Below are 14,250 nucleotides of genomic sequence, written 5' to 3'. Positions count from 1 at the left end.
TAGAAATTTTGAAAATACCTTCAGTCACTAACTGACTTTCAAAATCTATTTTTTCGCTATTTGTTTAATCAAATTTATATGTGTTTTGTTTAATTTTACTAGGACTTGGGCTGAACTGAGTACTCAGCCCGAGTCAGAACACTGGTTTATAGCAGCTGCTGTAGGTTGTTAGAGAATGGGGTGGAAATCGATGGATGTGATCCACCGGTGGGGGTAGCAGTGGTGAGATTGCCAATTGTGATGGAATTAGAGAGAGACTAGAGGTCAAAGGAGAGAGATTGGCAATGGTGATGGAAATGATGAAGGTTGTAACAATTGGGGACAAAGGTGGAAGATTTTGTTGTTAAAGAGGTGAAGAGTGATGAGGCGATTAGGGTGATCGAACTCTTACTGGCTCATGGACTTAGGCCTCATCCGTTAGCTCTGTAAAACCGATCAGTTGGAATTGGCAATGAATATAGCAGAAGATGCGAGTTACCTTAGTTTGCCCTTTGAATCTGTTACTTATGACACTGTAATTACAATACTTTGTGATATTGACCAAATAGTTGATTAGAGGAATTTTGTTGCCCTGTGCCATTAACTAATAAAATTTTGCTGGCGAGAAAGAGAGCCCGTCGTTTTGAAAAATACTTGGGACATTAAAAATGTCATAAATTAGGGTTAAATGGATTCAAGGGTTAGAAGATAGAGTTTTTTTTAAAACTAATGATGCTAAATATGTTTCCAATATTTGGGTCTATTAGAAAAGGGAAAAGTTATATAGCTAAGGCTCTAAACAATCAAATTTGAGCCTACTTTAAAATTTTCACTAGAAGAGGTTGTTTTGATGTCCAAACATCTTCAAATTGATCATTTCGACATCAAGATGCATGGACATGAGAAACAAATGGATTTCAAGTTTTGAAAATAGTGTATTTTGTAAGGATCGTCAATTTTCAAGATTTTCAAGTTTTCATAGATCTGTCGATCTACAATATTTGTGAAGCTTTAAATTTTATAAATAAATATGAAAATTTATTTTAAAGCTATCACAAAATTTTTTTAATAGTGAAACTACATTTCTCAGACACTTTTTGAATGTATGTTCTAATTTCATTGTTTAAAGCCTAGGCTCTATACAAACCGCACCTATTAGAAAATGGTACACCAAATTAGGGTGTATGGAGAAAATTTTCTATTTAATTTTTAATATTTTTCTGAATGGCTAACTTGGACTTACTCCATATCGTTTATTCAGCGATTAGACTAGATATATGTGGCAAACGATCTACAAACACCAATCCAGATTTTGAAACACTGCTGCGGACCCAAATGAAATTTGAATCCCATAGGTATTGCTCTATTTGAATTGGCAACGGGGTCATGTGGTCCTACAAACTGGAAACTTGACAAGTGAAGTTCAATGAGCAAGCAGTTTTTTCACACGACCGAGGTTTAAAAAATTGTCGATCGGCCGATTTGAATCGGGAATCGTCTTACTTGATCTAATTCCCACAATATATTAGGAACTGGCCATGTCACCTCTAGAATCAATGATTCCACTTTAGCGGATTGCTGATTCGAAATTTGAGAAATATATTTTAAAAAAAACATGTTAACATTCCAAAAAGAAATATATAGTATATCAGTAAAACAACACATACTAGAAAATAATAATAAAAACGTAAAATGAAAATTAAAAAATCATAAATTTAGTGGGATTTGTTTGATCTATAATGTTCGATCAACGTACTGGACGGCTATGAAGTAGGACCAACAGAGATGTGCCTCTCTCCCTTGATCACTGTTAAACCTCTTGATTGAATGGTGATAACGCCTACGAACGTGTCTTGTGCATAACAATATTGATCATATATTATCATATTGTATGGTGATAACGCCTACGAACGAGTCTGTGCATAACCATATTGATCATATACTATCATGTTGTATTTTTCCTCTGTTATGACGCTCAGCAAAAGGCTAGAAAGTAATAAAAAGAAGTAAATAGACATTGCAGGAAAATCCACCATGGATGAACCATATAACTTCATAATAACAAGGAAGCAAGCCGACATAAAACATGTACTTACACAATGGGCATCATAAAATTTACATTGAGAGCATCACACTCGGCAAGTGGACTGTTACAAAGAGAATGGAGTGAAAGGAAACATGCCTAAATATTTGGAGAAGGACAAAAAAAAAAAAAAAAAAAAAAAAAAAAGCTCCGATGATGATGATTATGAAAAATTGTAAAATGTTTCTGCCTATCCGTATACGCATGATAATGTGAGTGGTACTAGTAACATATATGTGGGATATACATGTGATGAACTACACTTAGGGTGGAGGAGGAGGCCCATACGGGCCTGGTGGGCCAGGAGGCCAACCAGGTGGGCCATGAGGTCCTGGGCCTGGTGGACCATCAGGCCAACCAGGTGGTCCAGGAGGTCCTCTAGGTGGTCCATAATGTGGGTCTGGCCCTCCTGGCCAACCTGGACCCCTATATGGGCCTGGCCAACCACCATATGGACCGAGGCCTCCAAGGACACCAAGCAATGGGCCTAGGCCTCCAGGCGCACCTGGAGCACCATGTGGGCCCAGGTCACCAGCCCCGCCACCATACGGGCCGCCGGGCCCACCACCATGCGGGCCTCCGCCACCACCACCTTGCGGCCCTCCGCCACCCCCACCTCCTGGTCCGCCTCCGCCAACACCACCCCAACCCCCACCTCCTGGTCCGCCTCCGCCTCCCCCAACACCACCCCAACCCCCACCTCCTGGTCCGCCTCCGCCAACACCACCCCAACCCCCACCTCCTGGTCTGCCTCCGCCAACACCACCCCAACCCCCACCTCCAGGTCCACCTCCGCCACCACCACCGCCGCCTGGTCCGCCTCCACCACCTCCTGGTCCACCTCCGCCACCACCACCTCCTGGTCCACCTCCGCCACCTCCTGGTCCGCCTCCTCCACCTCCTGGTCCGCCTCCTCCACCTCCTGGTCCGCCTCCTCCGTGCATGTTGGGCTTCTCGCTCTTGTTCCTGTCTTGAGTTTTCAGGGGACTAGGACAAGGTTAAAAGAAAGTGTTATGGATGGAGCTAAATTGCTATAGAGAAGGGAAGATATGTATATATGCATGTTTGGGCTGAGTTCCAACTAATGGTCAGACCAAACAATTCTAATGAACACACAGGCGTGGAAAAGGGGCAACATGTGGAGGGACGTGTCATTCATGAAAGGAAAACCTCCTCTTAAAACTATTTTCTAGGGAAATAAAACGGTTGGTACTCCTTTCTACTAGGCTCCAGTTTGACAGTTAACAGTTCCGAATAAAAAATAAAAAAAATCTCCTGACTGTTATTATTTGGGGTACTACTTATCAAAATTATGTTAAGGAAGGAATTATTCAATGTTTTACTCCTAAACTATTCCAACTCTCGCCATGTAATTTTATATGGGTTTTTCGAAATTAAATCGAAAAAGTTATAGATAAAATGTTAAATTGTTCATTTTTTATTAATTTTTGATAAATTTCCTTTATTTGGGCTACCCATACCGCAGTGTAATATACGATTTTACTACTTTGGTAAAAAAACTATTGTCCAATTGGAAAAAATCTTTGAAGATGATGATGATGGTAAAAAACTATTGTCCCTTTGTTAAGTCCATAACCAATTGTTGACGAACATACAAACAAAGGATAGTTGGTCCGAATATCCTATATTATATATGAATTTATACTACAATAATGTTCATTTTAGGTACATGGAGGTTATAACTATCATATGTGAAATATAACAGTTTACGGTGTGTCACAAAGTTAAAAAACCTTTCATTGGGACTTTGAGCCCAGTCTTGGGGACAACCCCATCTACCCTATTTCGCATTCAATGGCTGTGGCTGAATGTGACCCTCTTGCAGTTAAGATAAATGGTCTTATTGGATACCTTTCCATATAATATATTATACACGTTCTGGGGGAAGGTTGGTAATTGATATGCAGGTAATTGATATTGAATATTAGTAGTTCATGTAATGCAAGTACTTTTATTTATAGAGATTATATGCTATGAGACCATTTCTCTTTGTTATAAGGAGGCCACAATTACTTCTGGTCATTAGATATCAAATGGGATGGCTTGAGATGTATCACGCAGCTCAAGATTTTTTTTTGAACTTTGGATCTAGCCAAGAATACTCCTACAACCTTTTGATTTCAAATTTGATGGACAAAAGTGATTGTGATCTCCTTGGACTAAAAGTAAATGGTCTCTTTGTATACTTTTGCTTATTTATAATCAGGTGAAGTTTATATAAGTCACCTTTCTTATATTGTAGAAGTAAGGAGCACCTCTAAAATCTACCTATAAATATAGTTCTAGTGTTGAAAACCTTATGAAAGCATAATAAGTTTTTTTAGTCCATAGTTATGGAATTTGAATTTTGAAAATGGTACAGATCAAGTGGATCTAGAGACACTTGAAAATATTAAATTAAACGGTCTAGATAACTTATTAAATGATGCATTATTTTTAAGACTTGAAATCCTATTTTTCTTCATATCTATATATCTTGAGGTCGTAATAGTCAATTGGAGGGATTTCTAATTTTGGAGCACTCTCTTCGAAAGGATTTTGAAGGTGCACCTTACTTCAATAGTATCTGGTTGACACCTTAGTTAAACTTTTTCTTTTATAAATTTTTTGTCGTTGATTTTACATAATTATATTAGCCAAAATCAACCATGGCAAACAATATTTTTTAGTAATCGAATGAAAGAGAATGTTATTTAAATTGTATGATAAATGTATGAGGCTGAAACAAAACTGTCAACTATCAAGCATTGTTTAAACCTTTAAAAAGAAAAAGGAAAAAAAAATCTCGTTTGTGTACATTAAATTTTGCCGTTATTTATGAAAAATTCAGTTAACATCGCAAAAAAAAAAGGAAAGAAAAATATCCATGGGCAGACTGAACAATATTTGCCTTCCCCTATTTTGGGGCCTTAGAGATATTTGTTTCACCGGCAAACATAGCCCCTTGGTACCAGCCAATAAAATATATATATATTTTAAAGAGAACTCTTCTGAAAATGGTAGTTCTTGAAGAGAGAAAATATGCAGTGAGTGCACTCTATCTATTTTAGGAAGAAAAAATAGTGTTAGATTGGGCCCTATAACAACATATTTAACGCAAGATTTTGTAGATTCTCATTGTCACTTGATGAACCATTGAAGGATGGAAATAATAAAGGGATTGTACATGAAGGTCACAATTATTCTTGTCATTTAAATTTCAAAAAAGTGGTTGTAAGAGTGTCATTGAATAAACATAAAGTTCCAAAAATATAAATTTTTGGACTTTATGACTCACCCCAAACCATCCAGTTTGACATCTAATGAGTGTGAATGATTGTGATCTCTATGTAAAAATGATAAATGATGTCTTTATAGACAATCTCAATAATAAAACCTAATATACAATAAAACTTCTGGTCTACCTTTAAGAGGATTATAGATAATATCCTGCTGTCCTATCCCCATCTATCTGTTTGATTAGCACAGATTGATGAATAAAACTTAGATAAAGATTGAAATGAGTACAAATTCCTCAAAATGAAGTTGGGGCAATGTGTTTCCTATTTAAGCTTGTTGTCAAAGTAGCACATACAATATTTGCATCACCTGGCGGGCTCATTGGACATCTCAGCAAGTTCAAAATATGAGATATTAGAAAAATTTATTTATATATTATTTTTTTTTCTCATTTTTTATCGTCAGTTTAAAAGTCTAATTTTCAAATCACTTAAAATTCAAAAAAAAATTAAAATTTTCTATTATCAGTTTTAACCTAAATTTGAGAGTTTAACTTTCAAACAGCCCAAAACACAAAAAATTGATGCATTTGAGCGGTTTAAAAATCCAACTTTTGAACAGCTCAACTTGTGCTTGGGTGGTTTGAAAATTAAACTTTGTAATTAGGTAAAATAAGAATAGAAAAACTCAAAAAAGGTGAGATTTCAACGCGATATGGACTGGTAATACCATATGATCTATATGTAAATTTCTTAGGATACCATTATGGTCCATTATCAATGTTTTCCCATTACGTACATGGCAAGAAAATCCCAAATTGACAAGTTATAACTCTATGATTAGTGATATAAATATCAAAATTGGGCGTTCGAGGGCTCAATTCCAAGTCGCCTGATTGGATTCAAGTGATTACCGAGATGGATCGGTTAAAATTTAACAAAGGAAATAGAAAGAAGAAAATGGAGAAAAGACCAATTTAGGGATTCCTCATATGAGTAGCCAACCTCTCTATCATAATTAAACTCTAGCAATTTCGAATCGAATCGGCGATTATTAAACCATGTGTAAGGTTCTCCCATTAAATATATAAAGAAAATACATTGACAAACCATAATTTTTTATGATAAAAGGAAGCCAGAGAACATGACTTGCACAATGCACACGGTGCAGCACACTAAAGAAGTGCTATTACATAAGAGAACATAGTGAATTCAACAAAGCATGCCAAACATTCTCACTTATTCTCATAATCATAGATACTACCAGCATACATGCAGGATATATACGAGCGGCATGCATGAACCAGTGGCCTAGCGAGGCGGTCAATGTGGGCCTGGGCCTGGTGGCCCATGAGGCCCGCCTGGTGGTCTGTGAGGTTCGCCAGGTGGTCCGTGATGTGGACCTGGGCCGGACGGCTTAGGAGGACCGCCCGGTGGTTCCTGAGGTCCGCCAGGCGGTCCGTGATGTGGACCTGGGCCTGGGGGTCCAAGAGGCCCTCCAGGTGGTCCGTGATGTGGGTCTGGGCATCCGGGCCCTCTTGGACCACCATGGGGGCCTGGGCCGCCTCCTCCAGGCATGTTGGGATGCTTCTCTCTACTCTCAAGCTGCTGCTTCTCTCTCTAGGGACGAGGACAAGGTTGAAAGAAGATTTGGGTGGTGGTCAAATGCTAAAGGAGCAAGGACTTATATACAGACCCAACTAACAGTCAGACCAAACAACGTTCATGAAAAGCACGCGTAGGATCGAAAAGCAAAAACTCGTACATTACAGGCGTTGCAATCTCTCGGGAAGAGAGAGAGAGTGATCGTGTCTGTGATTCCCTAGGCGTGTCATGAAGTTAAAAGGAAAAGATCTAGAGGAATGTGATTGAGATGTATAATCCTATCTTCAATGAGAGAGAGAATATGTTCTTTGTCCAATTTCTCCACAGAGAGAGAGAGAGAGTGATTGTTCTTTGTCCAATTTCTCAAAAGGATCATTCAAGGGGAGACGTGGCATATATCAATGTTCGCAAAATCGGCTGAGTAGTTTCTATTTGGGCTCGGGCTCTTGCCGAGCCTGAGTTGGGTGTCCAACTCGAGGATATTAAACAAATTCAAAAAAATAAATAAAAATATAAAAACTAAGAAATACATATGTATATAGAAAAACACTACGCAACGTCTATAGGCGAAAATGAACAGTGATTTCGCCTACTCTCATTACCGTCCAAAGTTCATCGCGCGTTCACGATTGTTTGGTAGTATTTTATTTCTCATTTTTTTTACAAATTAGAATGACTTAAAATTTGGAATGTGTATTCATCAAAAATAGAAGAATCTTCGAAAAATATAAAAAAAATATTTTACACAAAAAAAATGACCAAATACCTTCAAAATATTTTGGTCAATTTTGTTTACAGATAATTTTTTTTTATATTTTTATTAGATGCACCTCAGTAAGATGTACATACGTTTCAAATTTTAGGTCATTCTGATTTGTAAAAAATAAAACACTACAAGACAATTGTGGCCGCGCGATGAAATTTGGACGGTGATGGGAGTAGGCGAAAGCACTGTTCATTTTCGCCTATAGGCGTTAGGAAGACTTTTCCTATATATATATATATATATATATATGAGAGTAATGATCCTATGAGGCCCTCCCATACCCATGTGTGTAGGACCCTAAAGGATCACCATTAAATTTGGCACAGATCTCTAAAAAAGTTATCACATGGGTGTGGGACTTGATTTTTCTAGAGATCTGTGCTAAATTTAATGGTGATCATTTGAGGTCCTACACACATGGTGTGGAAGGGTCTCACAAGGTCATTTCCCTATATATATATATATATATATATCATTTATTTTGGCAAAGATTGAAAAGTGTTTTAGCCATAAATACCTATTTTTATATTTTTCCCATATATTTTTTGTTATTTTGAGAGGGTGCAGTTGGCATACGGACACCTCTATAGGTGTAGAGGTATGGTGCCCTTAAAATTTTATCATGGTATATAATTTTGATGTAAAATGTTATTAGGATTATATCAAAATCTATTTTTATATCTAATTATAAAAGTTTAAAATTTACAAATGTTAAAATCAAGTAGATCTATAAACATATGAAAATCTTGAAAATGGAAAGTGTAGATAATATATTGTAAAATGCACTATTTCTGAGACTTACAATCTTTTTATTTTTCATAGTCATACATCTTGAGATGATCAATCAAAAGGTTTTTCAACATTAAAACTACTTTTTTCAATAGATTTTTGAGGGGCATTCGTAATTCTACATTACAAGGTAACATCCTTTTATAAACTTTTTCCTTTTGAGAATACCCCCGGTCACAAGTTGATTTTTTAAATTTTATTTATTTTACTAATTTTGTAACATCACTTTGAAGTGTTTCACTTAATTTTACTTTAAATGTGCATTTTTTATTTTTTTTATATTTTTTATATTTTGAAAAAGTATATAGTGAGACTATTTATCTTTGGTATAAGGTGCTCACAATTAATCTTTAAACATTTGTTATGAAATTAGATGGCTGCATTTATTTCATTGATCAAGCTCAAACTTCAAAAGAAAATTTTACGAACTTTGTGACACACCCAAGCTATCAGATTTCATATCGGATAATTGCAAGTAATTGTGACAAACATAAATGGTCTCATTGTATACAATCCCTTATATTTTATATACTTTTTTTACCTTTTTTTTTTTTAGCGGATACAATACTTGACACTAATGGTTCAAGTTACTAGGATTCTGCCGAAGTAAGCCATATCTGACTACTCTATCCAAGTCGCACTAACACTAGCATAGAATGTAGATTTTTGGACTATGCGTTTCGAGTAAAGAGGCTTCCTCACTGCATAGACACGTGTATGTATCAAAATTACATCGATAAAATGGGTCCATTTAGAGTCACATTTGGAGCTTCCTTGCTTCTCTACTTTTCTTGTAATGCTTATCATGCAATTCATGAAAGAAGGACGTGTGTGATCTAGCCGGAGTATATAATAATTGTTTTTTTTTTGCCAATTATTTTTTTTTCTTCACGATCTATATCACTCACAATAAGTCTTTTTACAATATAACAACTTCAAATAAAAAAAAAGAAAAGAATACAATAAGATCTCAAAAACTTTAAGCCATTCAAAACCACACTTTTCATTAACAAAGAAAGGACACAACTTATACTTGGAAATAAAAGATATAATAAATAAATATGGAAGAAACAAAAGAGGGTGACGGAGATTACATCAACCGGGCTTTTTACATCCTACACGGAATCACCACCTTCCAATGGCGTGGGATCTACTGGTGAACATTCATTCTCAACCGGAAAAACAAGTTTAGATAAGCCACACCAATGGAACATGAATCCATTTGATCACAAAACTTAAACTGTAGGTGAATCCCCTTAGCAACCTAGTTTGAGAGAGATATTTCCCTTTTCTACCATAACCTTATAGTCAAATCCCCAATGAAAGATGAGAGATCATGAGAGAAAACATGAGATGAGAGAGAGTGGCATGTGCCCCTTATGGCTATCTCTTAGATGGGAGAGAGAAGAAGTCAAGAGAGCATGAGAAGTGTATGCCCCCTCCTTGGGCTTTCATGAGAGAGGAGAGGAGAGAGAGTTTTGAAAGAGATAGAGTTTCTAAGTGGGGCGTGTTCCCTTTGGTAGGTTAAGAGAGAGATATAGAAAGATAAGGTGTAGAGATTTTGGGTAGAGATAATCTATTTTTAATAACGCTGGATCAAGATTAGGGTTTCTTATGGCTTTTCTTGTCTTGTCACTCACATGAGATTGAATATGAACCATTTATATTGGGTGACTTGTGGGGTGAGAGATCTGAGTTCTCCATTCCACATATGGGCCATCAACAATTTATGAAAAGTGCTAGACCATTATCTCCCACTTCTTAAACCATTTTTCCATCTATTAATTCAAATAAGTAATTAATATATCATAATATTATCCTTTCTTAATATATCATAATATTATCCTTTCTTATTTGAAGCATAAGCCTTATCGTGCATTCCAAAATATTAATAAAAAATTCATGCATTCCAAAATATTAATCAAACATTCATCAAGGCTTTAAACTTTCCAAAACAATACAAAACCTTCTCTCAAGCTTCAAGCTTGAACACCAAATAGGAAAGATGCTATACGTGGAGCGTGCCATGGTGGCACATAATGGGCGCCACCCATCATGTAATGGTGGGCCCAAAAGACCTATTGGGCCTCCTATGCATATTTAATTTATTTTATATTTTTAGTAATACATAAAATTATTATTTGGATATTTAAATTATTATAAAATCAATATCTCTATATTTATAAATCCAAATTTAATAAATAAAATATCCAGTAATTTAAACAAATTCAAACAACAATTCTAAAAAAAAAAACAAATATAACCAGCCGCACCTGGAGCACCATACGGTCTTTAATGGCCACACTCACCCAATAATTCAGGTGGATGCCATGTCCAATATCTCTCTCTCTCTCTCTCTCTCTCTCTCTCAAATTTTTAAAATTTAAAAGCTAATTTAAAATAGAGAGAGCATTCGTTTCTCTATGGTTTATATTTGTTATCAAATTCTTTTTGAGGAAAATGTTTTTGATGGGGCTATATCCCTATCAAAATAAGTAAAGCCTCACTTTAAAACTCACCAAACTTTATAATTATGTGTCAAAAAACATTCAAATCGATTATCTCAGCCTTGACCAATATGATAAAAGCATTAGGGTTCAAGCTTTAAAACTAGTTTATTGTAACACGATGTCCAGACCATATTTTGAGCTTTAAACTTCATAGTTAGTATTGGAAATTGATTGTCAAATCCGCAATATACGTACATTTTTTAGCTTCAAACTTCATAGTCAGCATTGAAAATTGATTTTAAAATCATCATGGAGATTCTCGACACCTAAAGTACTTTCCACATAGGAATTTTAGGCGAGGCTCTTAAGAGGACGAAATTGTACGATGACACTGCTATAAAAAATTCTTTGAGACAAATAGAGAATGTGAATGAAACTAATTGATTTTGATGTGTGATCTTAAGGTTACAACATTGTGCAACTCTAAAACACTATCTTATTGTGAGAACATTAAGATAAGACATACATTTCTTCAATATGAAGCAAAATATTTTCTTTTCAAAATGGGATGGACACAACACCCTTTTGGCCCTCTAATACCCGGGCCTATTGAGTTCACCATCTCGTTATACCAAGGGTGATGTTTGTATAGGGTTGCCTTTTTATACTGTAGATGTAAGGCGCACCTCTAAAATTTGCTTAGAGATGTGGTTATGGATCACAAATTTTATGATGGCTTAAAAATCTGTTTTTTTCTTGACGATAAAATTTCAGATTTTAAAAATGGTATAGGCCGACCATAGCAATAAACACTTAAAAATCTTGAAAATAGGCGGTTCATATAATTTGCTACAAGGAACACTATTTTTTAGACTTAAATTTTTTTTTTTTTTTTCCGCTTTATGTACATACATCTCAAGGTCAAGATGATCAATCTAACGCTAGAACACTCTTTTCTGTAGGATTTTTGAGGTGCACATTACTTCAATAATGTAAGGTTACAATCAATGTTTGCAAACTTGGAATCGACCCGTCAAACCGGAACTTGGCACTGGCCAATCCGGTTTTGGTGGTCCGACTGAGTATTTAAAAATAAATTAATAAATAAGGGATTTGTTTGTAATGTGTCTTTAATATTTTTTTTATCTTTTTTTTGGCAAAGATTGGAAAATATTTTGGCCATGTATACTTATTTTTACATTCTCCTATCTTGTTTGAAAAATTTCAAAATCACTCCTAGGCACAAATTGATTTTTTTAAATCTATTTTTTCACTACTTTTCAACTTCATTTGGATGTGCTTTATTTAATCATGTTTCATATTTTTTGTGATTTTTTTATTTTTTTGACAATTTTTAGATGGGCCGGGACATGCCGATTAGGTTGATTTACCGGTTACTCAGACTCGGCCCTTGGCCGGTTTGGTTTTTTGAGCATTGGTTGCAACTAGTGTTCGTAAAATCGAACCGGAACGGTTAAGCAGACATGGGCCCGGAAACGAGTTAACTGGCCTAACCGGTAAATCAGCAGATTCAACTGCTCTAACCGGGCAAGTTTCGAACGATAAAAAAAGTGTTGAAAACAATAAAAAAGATACAAAAAAAATCTACTAAACTATGAAAAACATATAAAGAATGTGATTAAAACAAAACACACTCAAATGAAGTTGAAAATTAATGAAAAAATAGATTTTAACGAATCGATTTGTGCCTAGGGGTATTTTTAATTTTTTTTGAAAAATATGAGAAAATATAAAAGTGAGTATCAATGACCAATTTTTTTTTAGTCTTTACCATAATGTAAAGAATATTAAAATAGTATTAAAAAAATCGACTTGACCAACTCTTTTTTTAAAAGAAAATGAAGAAAAAATTAAGTTATATATAATATAGGCGCTTTGTTTTTATCGGGCAAGTAATTTTTTTGAACCAACAAAATGATTTCTTAAAAGAAAACACACTGGCCATAGGATTCAAACCATGATTCATATAAAACTTAATCATCAAAGCTAACCAATAAACCATTCTAATGCATTTGATATAAATTTGAAGTAGTATTTAATTTGAAGTTTAAAACATCGGTTGATCATCAAAACCGCCCAAAATCGAAATCGACAACTGACCAGTTCCGATCTAACCGGCTGATTTACGATTAGATCGGCCGGTTTTGCAAACACTTGTTGCAACCATATATAAATTCTTTATTCTTTATCTAAACCCATCATTTCTATCTAATAGAAAGCGCATCTCTCCCTTTCTTTTCTTAAAGAAAAAGTGTTGATTGACCTCCCCTTATCCTCTCTGAAAGAGGTTGAGCTATCCTTTTGTTTCTCTAGTCCAAGGATGTAGAGCTCATGCATTATTTCTCTAGAATGACTCTCTCCCTCTAAAACAGTGTGTGGAGGTAGCAGTTGAGGTCACAATTGTGGCTCCACTTACTTTGGTCTTTATTTGGTTGCTTGCCATTTGCCTTATATTTTTCAATGGATGTTATATTTAAAACAATAGAGTTTAGGGTAGAGAACCTCATGTGAGAAGATGTAAGTCAGGAGGTCCATGATGTGTCATTGTTTTGGCGCAAAGTCCAAAATAAAATTTTTTGGACGTTATTGATACATTTTTATCTATTGGATTTTTTATCCAATGGCTATGGATGCAATTCTTATATGGCCTAGGCTTTATGAAAACAAAATTAACCCTCATCTAGAACTTTTATTCGGAAAGCACTTTGGGCATCGAAAATCTCCTTGATAGCTCTAAAATCAATTTCCAACGCCAACTATGAAATTGAAGCTCAAAAAATTATATAGATCTTGCTAGCCAATGAACACTTATTTTAAGGCGAAATGGATAGTCTAAACGATGTGTTACAATATACATAATTTTTAGGGTTTGAAATCCCATTTTTTTTCACAACCATCATGGTCAAAGCCGAGAAGATCTATTTAAAGATTTTTCAACACCAAAATTGCAATTTTTTATGTATTTCAAGGTGGAGCTTTACTTATTTAATAGAATTGCCGCCCTATCAAAAACATTTTACCAAAAAAAAATTTGATAGCAAATATAAATCCTAGAGAAGCCCCAACGAGAGAGAGAGGGAGAGAGATTGGATAAGGCATCTACTTGAATTGCATGATAAGCAGTGCCATGAGAGTAGAGAAGCAAGGAAACTCGAAATGTGACTCTAAATGGACACATTTTGTCTATATGCAATTTGGACACATAGATGCGTCTATGCAATGAGGAAGCCTCTTCAAACTAGAAAAAGCAAAGTCCAAAAATCTGCATTTGTTTCTCTGTGCCATGTCTCCCATTGAATGATCCATTTGAAAAATTGG

General features: G+C 35.4%; 1 protein-coding gene across 1 annotated transcript; it reads right to left on the bottom strand.

Moving 5' to 3' along the window:
• Window positions 1-2,014: 2,014 nt before the first annotated feature.
• Window positions 2,015-3,096, bottom strand: LOC18442509 (uncharacterized). Its single transcript, XM_011628146.2, has one exon. It carries the CDS (start codon window positions 3,004-3,006, stop codon window positions 2,326-2,328), a length of 681 nt encoding a protein of 226 aa, XP_011626448.2. The 5' UTR covers window positions 3,007-3,096; the 3' UTR covers window positions 2,015-2,325.
• Window positions 3,097-14,250: the final 11,154 nt, after the last annotated feature.

The sequence above is a fragment of the Amborella trichopoda genome, chromosome 13, assembly GCF_054954075.1.
Source record: "Amborella trichopoda isolate Santa Cruz 75 chromosome 13, AtrichopodaSantaCruz75HAP2 v2.0, whole genome shotgun sequence".
NCBI classification, from domain to species: Eukaryota; Viridiplantae; Streptophyta; class Magnoliopsida; order Amborellales; family Amborellaceae; genus Amborella; species Amborella trichopoda.
This window is presented reverse-complemented; position numbering and strand designations above follow the sequence as displayed.